Source organism: Scylla paramamosain, unplaced genomic scaffold (assembly GCF_035594125.1).
Source record: "Scylla paramamosain isolate STU-SP2022 unplaced genomic scaffold, ASM3559412v1 Contig5, whole genome shotgun sequence".
Taxonomy (NCBI): Eukaryota; Metazoa; Arthropoda; class Malacostraca; order Decapoda; family Portunidae; genus Scylla; species Scylla paramamosain.
In genome coordinates this window covers 172,501-187,295 of record NW_026973670.1, presented here as the reverse complement: position 1 = coordinate 187,295, position 14,795 = coordinate 172,501, and the positions used below count along the sequence as shown (strand labels likewise).

The 14,795-nt window shown below is 40.5% G+C and overlaps 1 protein-coding gene and 1 long non-coding RNA gene across 10 annotated transcripts in view; one reads left to right on the top strand and one right to left on the bottom strand.

The window, feature by feature from the left end:
* The first annotated feature begins 1,894 nt into the window (after window positions 1-1,894).
* Window positions 1,895-8,281, top strand: LOC135096652 (uncharacterized). 2 transcript variants are annotated; one of them, XR_010264886.1, is made up of 3 exons: window positions 1,895-2,538; window positions 4,511-4,663; window positions 7,418-8,281. It is a non-coding gene; the product is annotated as an uncharacterized LOC135096652 (long non-coding RNA). The 2 variants fall into 2 exon arrangements; XR_010264887.1 differs by lacking the exon at window positions 1,895-2,538 and adding an exon at window positions 3,886-4,174.
* Window positions 8,282-8,476: 195 nt separating this feature from the next.
* LOC135096651 (uncharacterized) overlaps window positions 8,477-14,795 on the bottom strand; it is a 23,615-nt gene continuing 17,296 nt past the window's right edge. For all 8 annotated transcript variants that reach the window (XM_063998342.1, XM_063998346.1, XM_063998348.1 and 5 more), the window contains 3 exons: window positions 13,550-14,795; window positions 13,305-13,379; window positions 8,477-13,186 (listed from right to left, as the gene is read on the bottom strand). The exon at window positions 13,550-14,795 is cut by the window's right edge and continues 170 nt beyond it. In XM_063998342.1, coding sequence (XP_063854412.1) covers window positions 13,571-14,722 — 1,152 coding nt within the window. In that variant the 5' untranslated portion in view covers window positions 14,723-14,795 and the 3' untranslated portion in view covers window positions 8,477-13,186; window positions 13,305-13,379; window positions 13,550-13,570. The remainder of the gene's footprint in view (window positions 13,187-13,304; window positions 13,380-13,549) is intronic.

Sequence of the window (14,795 nt, the reverse complement as noted above, 5' to 3'; positions counted from 1 at the left end):
TTTTAAAAGAGTGTTTCTCCTGTCAGTAATGCAGAAATGTTGTTAATCTATCACTGCAACTGTAAAAACACCCTTGAAAACCCGCATCACTTCAACTACAGCCTTTTAAAAGAGTGTTTCTCCTGTCAGTAATGCAGAAATGTTGTTAATCTGTCACTGCAACTGTAAAAACACCCTTGAAAACCCGCGTCACTTCAACTACAGCCTTTTAAAAGAGTGTTTCTCCTGTCAGTAATGCAGAAATGTTGTTAATCTATCACTGCAACTGTAAAAACACCCTTGAAAACCTGCGTGACTTCAACTACAGCCTTTTAAAAGAGTGTTTCTCCTGTCAGTAATGCAGAAATGTTGTTAATCTGTCACTGCAACTGTAAAAACACTTGAAAACCTGTGTCACTTCAATTACAGCCTTTTAAAAGAGTGTTTCTCCTGTCAGTAATGCAGAAATGTTGTTAATCTGTCACTGCAACTGTAAAAACACCCTTGAAAACCTGCATCACTTCAACTACAGCCTTTTAAAAGAGTGTTTCTCCTGTCAGTAATGCAGAAATGTTGTTAATCTGTCACTGCAACTGTAAAAACACCCTTGAAAACCTGCATCACTTCAACTACAGCCTTTTAAAAGAGTGTTTCTCCTGTCAGTAATGCAGCAAAGTGTTTCTCCTGTTAGATACAATGCTGAGAATAGTCTGTGTGTCCATATTACTTGATACAGAAGCCACATCCTCACTCTGTCACGTCTTTGGGGGAACTGAAGAAAAACTGAGGCTGGTGTTAGCATAGTAATAATAATGATAGCAATAATTTTAAGGTATTTATGTATGTATATAGTCACCCTTGTCATGTCCCCTGTGCCACTTGAAGACCCCCACCAGACCCCCTCTTAGTCACCCTTGTCATGTCCCCTGTGCCACTTGAAGACCCCCACCAGACCCCCTCTTAGTCACCCTTGTCATGTCCCCTGTGCCACTTGAAGACCCCCACCAGACCCCCTTGTCATGTCCCCTGTGCCACTTGAAGACCTCCACCAGTCACTCTCATGACATCCCCTCTCTCTCTCTCTCTCTCTGCAGCCACACCAGGCCAGCCCACTCCTGTCTCATGGTACCATCACCTTTAATTCCTGCCAGACTGGGGGACACTGTGTTGGTGGTTTGGGATGCAATACATGGCCACTACAGTGTTCATTTTGAAACCGTTCATGCTGAGGAGGGTGAAAACTGAGGTGGAAAATGAATAAACTTACAGACAAAATTGAGGTGAGTCTGTGTGTGTGTGTGTGTGTGTGTGTGTGAGAGAGAGAGAGAGAGGGGAAGGTGTCTCCTCACAACACTTGCATTTCCTTCACTCTGATGCTTACAACTTGCTGGGATTGACTAAAGGTGAGTGTGTGTGTGTGTGTGTGTGTGTGTGTGTGTGTGTGTGTGTGTGTGTGTGTGTGTGTGTAGATAGACAGATGGACAAACAGACAGACAGACAGACTATTTATGTCCATGTTTGAGTGACTGGCTGGCTGGCTGGCTGGCTAACTGACTGACTGACTGACTGACTGACTGACTGACTGACTGACTGACTGACTGACTGACTGACTGACTGACTAAGTGACTGACTGACTGACTGACTGACTGACTGACTGACTGACTGACTGACTAAGTGACTGACTGACTGACTGACTGACTGACTGACTGACTGACTAAGTGACTGACTGACTGACTGACTGACTGACTGACTGACTGACTGACTGACTGACTAAGTGACTGACTGACTGACTGACTGACTAAGTGACTGACTGACTGACTGACTGACTGACTGACTGACTGACTAAGTGACTGACTGACTGACTGACTGACTGACTGACTGACTGACTGACTAAGTGACTGACTGACTGACTGACTGACTGACTGACTGACTGACTGACTGACTGACTGACTGACTGACTAAGTGACTGACTGACTGACTGACTGACTGACTGACTGACTGACTGACTGACTGACTGACTAAGTGACTGACTGACTGACTGACTGACTGACTGACTGACTGACTGACTGACTGACTGACTGACTAAGTGACTGACTGACTGACTGACTGACTAAGTGACTGACTGACTGACTGACTGACTGACTGACTGACTAAGTGACTGACTGGTAGCTGGTAGTAGTAGTAGTAGTGTAGTATTACATCATAGGCTACGGTCAACTCTCTCTCTCTCTCTCTCTCTCTCTCTCTCTCTCTCTCTCTCTCTCTCTCTCTCTCTCTCTCTCTCTCTCTCTCTCTTACACCACATAACAGTCATGATAGTCCCTTCTCTTGGTAGTGACATGATGTAGAGATCTCTGTGCCATAATTATGGAGAGAGCGTGTTTATATTCCATAGACACGCATAGAAAGACGGCGCCATTTGCATCAGCTGATGAGGCCCAGACCGAGACCCAAACATTCTCTCCAGTGCGGTTCCTGCAGCCTGTGTGATGTGATTATTCATATTTTTGCCTACCTACACACCTGGCCGGCACTCCCACAGCGTGTATAGAGACTGAGGTGTGTCATGTAATTGTGGAGCACTTGTGGAGGTGAAAACAGTGATATACTGACTGTAACACACTTGTCTAGGGTACAGGCCACAGATAGACTCAGTAGCCATTCTTATCCTCACAGTCTAATATTACAAGATAATTTAACATGTGCATGTCTGTCTGTCTATACCAGGCCGCCAGATAATTTAACATGTGTGTCTGTCTGTCTGGCTGGCTGGCTGTCTGGCTGTCTGGCTGGCTGTCCACCGAACATGGCGTAACACCCTTCTATCATTTTATATATGAGAGTATGGGTTATATTAGGTAACAGGGAAGGATTGGAGTAAGGAATAGGATGGGAAACTTGTGATGGGTGATCCTGCTGATGAAAAGTCTGGCTTAATTTGAAAAGATGGGAGATTAAACCACTTTCTTATATACGATGAAAGAAATGAATATCAGGTCTTGTTTGGTATATGGGTGTGTTGAAAGCTGTGGATGACTTGTAGGATGTATTGTGGGTAAATATTAATGCTTGTGTCACCTTACCTGCCTGTGATAATGTATAATACTTATCTACTTATTATTCAAGTTTCCAGAGTCGAATTTTAAGTATTTTAAGTAAAGGGACTGATGTGATGTGTCTGATACTTTTGTTAAGAAGAATTGCACGGCACTATCGCAATATTCACCATAGTTTTCTGTTATTTAAGCAATTTGACAGCGTTAGTGTTTAATTAATAGTTAAGTTTTTAAACAATGTCTTAACCCCCATTAGATCCATTGAAAGCCATATTTTGTGTGGTACCTAATATATTAATGGTGTGTGTGTGTGTGTGTTTGTGTGTGGAGCCCAGATGGTGACACTATTCTGCAATGAGTGGGTTTGGTAGTCCTTGATGTGGCCTGCGGGAGTACACGTTGGTGAGGAAAGCCATTTTGTCTGAAGTGGCAGGAAGTGTATCAGTGAACATTGTGGTGGCAAGGTCTCTCTCTCTCTCTCTCTCTCTCTCTCTCTCTCTCTCTCTCTCTCTCTCTCTCTCTCTCTCTCTCTCTCTCTCTCTCTCTCTCTCTCTCTCTCTCTCTCTCTCTCTCTCTCTCTCTCTCTCTCTCTCTCTCTCTCTCTCTCATATGAATAATATTTTGCTAATGATAGTCATGGATTAACAAAAACCTAACTTGACCTGACCTGACCTAACCTAACCTAACCTTGCTAACCTAACTTAACCTAACCTAACTTCATCTCTAACCTAACCTAGCCTAGCCTAACTTAACCTAACCTTGCTAACCTAACCTAATCTAACCTAACCTAACCTAACCTAACCTAACCTAACCTAACCTAACCTAAGCTAACCACACACCCTCCCCAGCAGGCATGTCACAGCAGGGGGGTGGGGTGGCATCTGGCACTGGAAGGCGCCACACTTTTGGAATGTCAGCGAGTGGTTTAGAGGAGAGAGAGAGAGAGAGAGAGAGAGAGAGAGAGAGAGAGAGAGAGAGAGAGAGAGAGAGAGAGAGAGTCCATGAAATACAACTACATACATTGCTGCCTTACAAACACCACCACTACCTCCACCTCCACCTCCACCTCCACCACCACCACCTCCTCCTCCTCCTCCACAGTGCAGTCAGCCTCCAAGGGGACATAGCTCCACATACAGGTTTCTTCCATTTCTTCCGCCCCAGAGAGGTTGTTATTAGGCATTATGAGGATAGTGGATGAATAAGTGTGTGTGTGTGTGTGTGTGTGTGGATGGGTAGAAGGGTGGATAAGTGGATGAATTTATTTATTTTTTTTATATATATATTTTTTTTTTATTTTGTGTATTCATTATTTTTGTTTAAGATGATTCTCTCTCTCTCTCTCTCTCTCTCTCTCTCTCTCTCTCTCTCTCTCTCTCTCTCTCTCTCTCTCTCTCTCTCTCTCTCTCTCTCTCTCTCTCTCTCTCTCTCTCTCTCTCTCTCTCTCTCTCTCTCTCTCTCTTCACTTCCAACAGAACCAAATGTGGATGAAGTGGAGAGAATCCGTTCAAATTTACAGCAGATGGATAGATTCCATGGCCCTTATCCACATGAGTCCTGGAAGAAGTGGATCTCTCTCACTCAGCACGTGGAGGAGACAGAACTGAAGTGGATGATCCCGCTGTCAGGTGTGGAGGTGGTAATAATAGTAGTAGTAGTAGTAATCGTATTAGTAACGTCTGGCATGGAGGTGTACATTCCTCACTGTTTTTTAACCTTCCAGATCTTTGTTTAACACAGCTTGTTCTCGTGCTATACATGATAGAGAGGTGGCCCACAAAAGGTACTTAAGCCTTCCATCACAGGAATCTCATGCACTTTATATTTCTGTCTGGAACCATGCCAAGTCTGTTCTCCAACTAGCCAAAACTTCATTAACAGTGTCAGAATCTTTCAATATCTAACTTCCCTTGTGACTTCTGGCACCAAGCTGAAAATATTTCCAATAACTTTGCTTCTTCTTGTTTCCCTCCTTTATTTCAACCACATGGCACCACTGCTACCATATCTGTCTCTAATCTAAAGCTGAACTCCTTGCTCAGACCTTTGCTAAAAACTCTACCTTTTAAGATTCAGGGCTTGTTTCTCCCTCTCCTCCACCCTCTGACTACTTCATGCTACCTGTTAAAATTCTTGGCGATGGCATTTTCCACTGCTAACACATGTCTCTAAAGCTGAACTCCTTGCTCAGACCTTTGCTAAAAACTCTACCTTGGACGATTCAGGGTTTGTTTCTCCCTCTCCTCCACCCTCTGACTACTTCATGCTACCTGTTAAAATTCTTGGCGATGGCATTTTCCACTGCTAACACATGTCTCTAAAGCTGAACTCCTTGCTCAGACCTTTGCTAAAAACTCTACCTTGGACGATTCAGGGTTTGTTTCTCCCTCTCCTCCACCCTCTGACTACTTCATGCTACCTGTTAAAATTCTTGGCGATGGCATTTTCCACTGGTACCACATCTATTTCTAAAGCTGAACTCTTCGCTCAAACCTTTGCTAAAAACTCTACCTTTTAAGATTCAGGGTTTGTTTCTCCCTCTCCTCCACCCTCTGACTATTTCATGCTACCTGTTAAAATTCTTGGCGATGGCATTTTCCACTGCTAACACATGTCTCTAAAGCTGAACTCCTTACTCAGACCTTTGCTAAAAACTCTACCTTGGACGATTCAGGGTTTGTTTCTCCCTCCTCCCTCTGACTATTTCATGCTACCTGTTAAAATTCTTGGCGATGGCATTTTCCACTGCTAACACATGTCTCTAAAGCTGAACTCCTTGCTCAGACCTTTGCTAAAAACTCTACCTTTTAAGATTCAGGGTTTGTTTCTCCCTCTCCTCCACCCTCTGACTACTTCATACTACCTGTTAAAATTCTTGGCAATAGTGTTTTCTATGCCCTCATTTGCCTAAACCCTCAGAAGGCTTGCTTGGAAATTTTGTAGTAAGCAGTTTGTAAATGAAGACTTGTATACAAATTGTATTGTGAGAAGAGTTTTGCTCCTTACTGAATATTTATCCTCATGAAGTTACAAAATATAGTCTTGATTCTTCCTGTAGTTTGAAATTAATGATTGGGCAGTCTTTCATTCTCGTTCAGTTATACTGCGCAAAATTCTGGCTAATTCTTGGCTCCAGCACGGCCGCCATTTCCTGCTCCACTACAAATTTTGCCCCTCCTCCTCCTCCTCCTCCTGTGTCTTGAATTAAAGGTTTCTGTCCAGCGTTTTCAATACAGGTGGGTCTCCTCCTTCACACTTACAACCCAGTGTGATGGTGGTTTGTGCATTTGTGCGTTGGCTGAGCTTGGGTGTGCAATAGCAGTAGTGATGGTAGTAGTAGTAGAATCTATCATCTACTACTACTACTACTACTACTACTACCATGTGTGTGTGTATGTGTGTGCGTCTTGACTGAGCCTCCCCATGTGGGATTACCAGCTTGATATAGTGATAGACAGACAGACAGATTATTATTACTATATTATCAGCCATTAATTCAGATAGATTATTATTATTATTATTATTATTATTATTATTATTATTATTATTATTATTATTATTATTATTATTATCAACCATTAATTCTCTCCTTATTTTCGAGGTTGAGTTTGTTCGGCAGCAAAATTAATACCTGTCACTGGGTTGAGATCTTCCAAGACACACAGACACACACAGCAGCCCCTCCACCTCCTGGGTTCAGATCTTCCCAAGACACACAGACACACACAGCAGCTTCTCCACCTCCTCACAGCCCTCCACAGCCCCTGACAGCCTTCATACACCACCAGAACAGCAACACAGCTTCCACAGGCCTCTCAAAAATCACAGGAGCCTCACAAACAGCCCCACACAGCACCACAAACCCATTAGACCCCCAGCCCATTACCTCACCCACTTCACAGCACCCCCCACCCACAGCTCCCAGAAATGAAGCCGAGGGAAGGGACTATATTTTGTTTCACCCAGCCCCCCACCAGAACCTACAGAGAGGGGGCTAGTGAAGTCAGAATATAGTCTTTACTCTTCCTACAGTTTGAAGTTGATTGGTATGGTGGGTAGTGGTGGCGGTAGTAGTAGTAGTAGTAGTAGTAGTAGTAGTAGTAGTAGTAGTAGTACTTATTTTCTTTATTTATTATGAAATTTTTAGTATATATTTATTTTCTCCTTTTCTATCTTTTTCTTCTCAATATCTTCTCTCTCTCTGTCTGTCTGTTTTTCTTCTCTCTCTCTCTCTCTCTCTGTCTCTCTCTCTAATTGTAGTAATAGTAGTAGTAATTATTGTATATTTTTTAACACCAGCATAATAGCATTAGTAACACCAGTAGCAACACACACAATTACGTACAGTATTAAATAAATTGTGATTCGGATTACTCTTGCAGGCCGGACAGCTTAGTGGCAGAGCTCCAGGTGGCCTTCGTCAGCTTCTTGGTGGCACAGGTGTGGGATGGCTGGGACCAGTGGAGGTGTGTGGAGGAGCATCTGTGCCAGGCAGAGGTGCTGCTGCTGGAGGGGCTGCAGTTGTGTGCAAAGCTCCTCTTGGTCCTACACTATATTTTTCGTCTTTCTATATATAAAGTTGTCTCTCTCTCTCTCTATTACGTTAACTTAACCCTTTCCTTCCCCACAGATCCCTGAAGACCTATTCATCAACATTGTAGTCCAACAACTTCCTTGCCTCTGCACTCAACGCTCTCTTCACCAACATCAAGGACAACTCCGCCAACCTGCCTTGGTCCTTAAGGCTCAGCACTTCAAGGACCACCTCTCTGCCAAGTTCGAGTGGGATCTGACACTTGGGGACGAGAGAGTACACGCTGGTGGTGGTTGACTTGGTGTGTGGAGTGATGGGGTGATGGGGGTGTTCTGGGAAGGGGCATGTTTGTAATTGTGTGCTTGTGTGATTCTTTGTTTTATTTTTTCTTATTGTTTTTCTTGCTCATCTTTCTTCTTCTTCCTCTGTGTGTGTTTTGTGAGAGAGAGAGAGAGAGAGAGAGAGAGAGAGAGAGAGAGAGAGAGTATAGGAATGGAATGGAGGAAGTGAAAGGAAGACGAGGAGAAAGGGAGAAAAGAATATGAAGAAGTAGTAGTCTCTCTCTCTCTCTCTCTCTCTCTCTCTCTCTCTCTCACTCACAGCCCACAGCCCCACAGTATGTCCCCCACAGTATGTTGACTTACCCACAGTCACCAACCACAGCCCCCTCCACCAGTATAGGCCCGCACCCCGCCCATTTTAACACTCACTGTCTCCCCAGGTTGTGTGTGTCTCCAGCACCCTGCAGTACGTACACACACACACACACACAGACAGACGGACATCATCAGAGGAAGAAAATGCTATGTTCTGTAAAAGTTTATGACATTAAGAAAATAAAGGGTTAAGATTCAATTATTTTTCTCTCTCCTTTCTGACTCAAAAAATAATTATTAAAAACTTTAAGTCAATATATCAAAATTTAATCCTTATAGAAAAGTTTAGAATGTTACAATAATAACAATAATAATAATAATAATAATAATAATAATAATAACAACATAGACAAACCTGAATTTTACTTAAAGACAAAGGGAAGAGAGGAAGAGGATGAGGAGGAGGAAAACACACAGGGAAGAGAGAGAGAGAGGATGATGATGAGGAGATGAGGAGGAAAAGACAGGGAAGAGAGAAAGAGGATGATGAGGAGGAGGAGGAGGTACATATGAATTAAAGGAAGACAAGTGAAGAGGATGACGGGAAGAATGAAGAAGTGAAGAGGATGACGGGAAGAATGAAAGAGAGGAAGAGGAGGAGGAGGAGGAATATAAAACAGTAAATTAAAAGAGGAAGACAGGAAGAAGAGACAAGACAACAAAGGAAGAAGGAAGACAAAACTCAACAAAAAGACAGAAGGAAGAGGAAGAAGAGAAAGGAGAAGGAACAAGAAAAGAAAAGGACAAGAGAAAGAAGAGGAAGAAGAAGGAACACCAGAAAGAAAAGAAAGGGAAAGAGGAAGAAGGAACACAAGAAAGAAAGAAAAAAGAGGAGGAGGAAGAAGACCACAGAAAAGAATTAGATACTATGAAATAAGTTTAACAAAATTTTCACAATCCTCAACACCATTTCAATTACAAGTTCATCCTTTACCAAACACCAAAAAAACACACACACCACTTCTGTATCTAATTAAAAAACACTGCTTATCTTTCACCTAAATATTCTACACACAATTTCTTTCATCACAAACACAACTTTATCCAATATTCTGCTGGTTTACCCAAAATACAACAGTTTACCCAAAATACAACAGTTTACCCTACACCAAATACCCAAAAATGCACACACCTTATCCCAAATACAGTTTTTCCTTTGCCAAACACCCTGAACACAACACAACACTGGCCAGCTTATCCGAAACACAATTTTAATTCTTAGCCGAACACCCCGAACACAACACAACACTGCCTAGCTTATTTGAATCTCCAATGGTTTCAATGCTAGTGTACATCAATTTCTCACCAGACTTGACTCAAAATGCAGAGGTCACAGTGAGGTCATGCTGGGTCACCTAACACACACACACACACACACACACACATAGGTCTAAACATGGAGTGTATTAGTTAAAATCATTGGAATAAATAAAATAAGAAATTGAAATATGCAGAAAAATATATATACAAGTTTATTATGAATTATTGTGTGTGTAATGACTAGGCCTACTACTGCTACTACTGATGATGATGATCCTAATATGCCTAATTGCATGGAAAAAATAGTAGTAGTAGTAGTAGTAGTAGTAGTAGTAGTAGTAGTAGTAGTGGTGGTAGTGGTGGGAGTGTATTGGTGGTGTTTGGTGGTGGTGGTGGTGGTGGTGGTAGTAGTAGTAGTAGTAGTAGTAGTAGTAGTAGTAGTAGTAGTAGTAGTAGTAGTAGTAGTAGTAGTGGTGGTAGTGGTGGGAGTGTATTGGTGGCGTTTGGTGGTGGTAGTAGTAGTAGTAGTAGTAGTAGTAGTAGTAGTAGTAGTAGTAGTAGTAGTAGTAGTAGTAGTAGTAGTAGTAGTAGTAGTAGTAGTAGTAGTAGCAGCAGCAATAATAATAATAGTAATAATAATAATAATAATAATAATAATAATAGTAAAAACATGAATATTTTCTATGGATGGATATTTTGGTATGAATACTAGTTATTATTATTATTATTATTATTATTATTATTATTATTATCATCATCATTATCATTAGAAGGCACCTGACCTCTCTCTCTCTCTCTCTCTCTCTCTCTCACAATACAAAATAAGTAAACATTTATTCCTCTAATTTTTTCAATGTAACCTTTATGCCCTTATAAGTTTCTATAAGTGAATAACTTAAGTATACACATCAACTTTCACTGCAATGAACTTAACACAAACTTTCACACTTATAATCTTGTCAAAAACACAATACTTTCAATTATAACTTAGAACTTGGCCAAACTTGAAAATAACATAAAAAACTTATCAGAAACACAACATTTTGACTCAGAACTTAAAAAAAATTAGCCAAACTTTCCTTAATAAAAAATCTTCACAAAAACACAATATTTAAATTCAGAACTTAGTCAGAACTTGGCCAAACTTGAAAATAACATAAAAAAACTTATCAGAAACACAACCTTTTGACTCAGAACTTAAAAAAAATTAGCCAAACTTTCCTTAATAAAAAATCTTCACAAAAACACAATATTTAAATTCAGAACTTAGTCAGAACTTGGCCAAACTTGAAAATAACATAAAAAAACTTATCAGAAACACAACCTTTTGACTCAGAACTTAAAAAAATTAGCCAAACTTTCCTTAATAAAAAATCTTCACAAAAACACAATATTTAAATTCAGAACTTAGTCAGAACTTGGCCAAACTTGAAAATAACATAAAAAACTTATCAGAAACACAACATTTTGACTCAGAACTTAAAAAAAATTAGCCAAACTTTCCTTAATAAAAAAAATCTTCACAAAAACACAATATTTAAATTCAGAACTTAGAACTTGGCCAAACTTGAAAATAACATTAAAAACTTATCAGAAGCACAACATTTTGACTCAGAACTTTAAAAAAATTAGCCAAACTTTCCTTAATAAAAAATCTTCACAAAAACACAATATTTAAATTCAGAACTTAGTCAGAACTTGGCCAAACCTGAAAATGACATAAAAAAACTTATCAGAAACACAACCTTTTGACTCAGAACTTAAAAAAATTAGCCAAACTTTCCTAGACCAAAAATCTTCACAAAAACACAATATTTTAATTCAGAACTTAGTCAGAACTTGGCCAAACTTGAAAATAACAAAAAATTTATCAGAAACACAACATTTTGACTCAGATCTTAAAAAAAAATTAGCCAAACTTTCCTTAATAAAAAATCTTCACAAAAACACAATATTTAAATTCAGAACTTAGTCAGAACTTGGCCAAACCTGAAAATGACCTTAAAAACTTATCAGAAACACAACATTTTGACTCAGAACTTTAAAAAAAATCAGCCAAACTTTCCTAGACCAAAAATCTTCACAAAAACACAATATTTTAATTCAGAACTTAGTCAGAACTTGGCCAAACTTGAAAATAACAAAAAACTTATCAGAAACACAACATTTTGACTCAGAACTTAAAAAAAATTAGTCAAACTTTCCTTAATAAAAAATCTTCACAAAAACACAATATTTAAATTCAGAACTTAGTCAGAACTTGGCCAAACCTGAAAATGACATAAAAAAACTTATCAGAAACACAACCTTTTGACTCAGAACTTAAAAAAAATTAGCCAAACTTTCCTAGACCAAAAATCTTCACAAAAACACAATATTTTAATTCAGAACTTAGTCAGAACTTGGCCAAACTTGAAAATAACATAAAAAATTTATCAGAAACACAACATTTTGACTCAGATCTTAAAAAAAAATTAGCCAAACTTTCCTTAATAAAAAATCTTCACAAAAACACAATATTTAAATTCAGAACTTAGTCAGAACTTGGCCAAACCTGAAAATGACCTTAAAAACTTATCAGAAACACAACATTTTGACTCAGATCTTAAAAAAAAATTAGCCAAACTTTCCTTAATAAAAAATCTTCACAAAAACACAATATTTAAATTCAGAACTTAGTCAGAACTTGGCCAAACTTGAAAATGACATAAAAAACTTATCAGAAACACAACCTTTTGACTCAGAACTTTAAAAAAATTAGCCAAACTTTCCTAGACCAAAAATCTTCACAAAAACACAATATTTTAATTCAGAACTTAGTCAGAACTTGGCCAGACTTGAAAATGACCTTAAAAACTTATCAGAAACACAACATTTTCACTCAGAAATTCAAAAAAAAAATTAACCAAACTTTCCTAGACTAAAAATCTTCACAAAAATGCATTTAAATTCAGAACTTAGTCAGAACTCAGCCAAACTTGAAAATGACAAAAAAACTTATCAGAAACACAACATTTCCCATTACACTTAGTCAGAACTTAAAAATAACAGTAACAGTAGTAATTCCAACCAATCACGTGTCACATCTAAGTCATGGTGACCAATCAGATACAAGCACCAAGTTGTCAACCAATCAGCTGCCTCAAAGGGTGATCTGGGCAGCCAGTCATGTTTCTCACACACACATACTACAATTATTATCTCTCTCTCTCTCTCTCTCTCTCTCTCTCTCTCTCTCTCAAATATCAAATCTACTTTTAATAGCCTAGAGCTTAATGTCATTTTCTCAATGGCATAAGTCTGTCTGTCTGTCTGTCTGTCTGTCTGTCTGTCTGTCTGTCTGTCTGACTGACTGACTGACTGACTGACTGACTGACTGACACACACCTTTCTTGACTTAGAGAACTGACTGACTTAAAAAAAAAATTCTTAACTTCCTTTACAATTAAAATAAATAAACTAAATAAATAAAACATAAAAAACCACATTCTTTGGGCTATTTTTTGGGCAACCTAATCTTTGGGCTATTTTTTTTAGCTACTGGGCTATCTCTTATGGCAGGCTACATTTGGGCTACTTCTTGGGCTATTTCTGCCGCTGGGTTGGGGCAGAGAAGTTAGGAGACTCTCAGATCGCCTCAGTATGGTCCTGGCCAGTTACATGGTCAGGTCAAGGGTGTGGGAGAGGTCATGTGATATTATCTGCAGGAGAGAGGGAGTGTGAGAGAGAGAGAGAGAAAGAGAGAGAGAAATATTCCTTTTTATCTCAATATTTTCAATTTGATTATTTTTAAACATTATTATTGTTATTATTACAAACCCTTCTTCTGTGTCTGCATCTGCTTGGCTGTGCTGGTGGTGGTGGTGGTGGTAGTCGCTGTCCTCACAAGGGGGGCTGTGGTGATGGTGGTGGTGGTGGTAGAGAGAGAGGAAAGATTATATTAGAAATGAGTAATAATAATAATAATAATAATAATAATAATAATAATAATAATAATAATAATAATAATAATAATAATAATAATAATAATGATAACAAAAATAGACACAACCCACCAAACTTACTTAAATTCTGAATATAAATGACTAGAGAATTAGGCATAGACTGTTCTGGGCTGTGCAGTGCTGTGTCCAGCCTTGGCACTGCTGCGTGAGGGTGTGTGGAGGCCCGTGGTGGGTGTGGCTGGCTGCGGCAAGGCTGTGGTGACCTGAACTGCAGCGAGGAGGAAGAGGAAGAGCACTGTTTCCCTCTCCTGTGACCCCTGACCTCACTCCCGGCCTCCCCAGCCCTTGTTTCCGGCTGTCCGCGCTCCTAGAGTCACACAGGGGTTTGGTAACACTGGGATCACTGTTGCCAGAGTCACATGAGAGGTCTAAAGCCTGTAGTGGCTTCCGTTTTATGTGTGTGTGCGTTTGTGTGTCAGTGTCGCGCCTTCCTCTTGTCCTTCTCGTTCTTCGAGTTATTTTTCTCCTTCCCTGTTCCGAGATTTTCATCTTGTTTAATGGTGAAGTCTTGTCTAAGTCTTGATACACTGGTAAATATTGCTGGAGGACACAGATGCACCCCGTATAGCAGTAGCCGCAGTAATAGTAGCAGTAGTAGCAGCAGAAGTAGCAGCAGAAGTTATGAGTCTTGTTTTTAAAATGATCCTTCGAATTGATGGTTCCTCTTTCTGTCCGTTTCTCAATCTTGTGCCTTGTGTGTGGTCGTCCTGCTTCCCTCACAGCATCCACAGGGTGTGGTGATGCTGTGGCTTGCTGTTCAGTCCTCACTAGTCCCTGGGTCCCTGCTGTGTGCCACTGTGTGCTGTCATCTCCCCCAGTGCTGTTTATGACAGGTGATGCAAAGGCTAAGCTTAATATTTCATCCTGTGCTGTGTGCTGTGGTGTTCTGAGGGTGTCTGGGGAGTCCGTGATGCTGTGCTGTCCCCCTGGCTGCTGTGGGATGCTGTGCGTTGGCTCTATGGCGTTTGGCGCTGTGTCTATGTGTGTCAGTTCGTGTGTCTGTTCATTCTGGTTAACCATTTTGCTGTGTGCTGTTTCTGGCCACTGTGGGAAGGATTGGTGTGCTGTGTTCTGGCATCCAATGCTGTAGGAGGCTGTGATGCACTGTGGGAGGCTGTCAAAGGCTGTGGGAGGGCTGAGAAGACTGTGTGAAGTCAACTGGGTCCAGGCTTGCGTTTTGTGATGCAACTCTGGGCACCCACTGTCGGCATTCATGGGGTGTGTGGGGTGCATGGGGTGCGGCAGCCTCCCCCAGGGTGTCCACGGGGTGGCATGGAGGGGCGTCCGGGGTGTGGGGTTGGGGGAG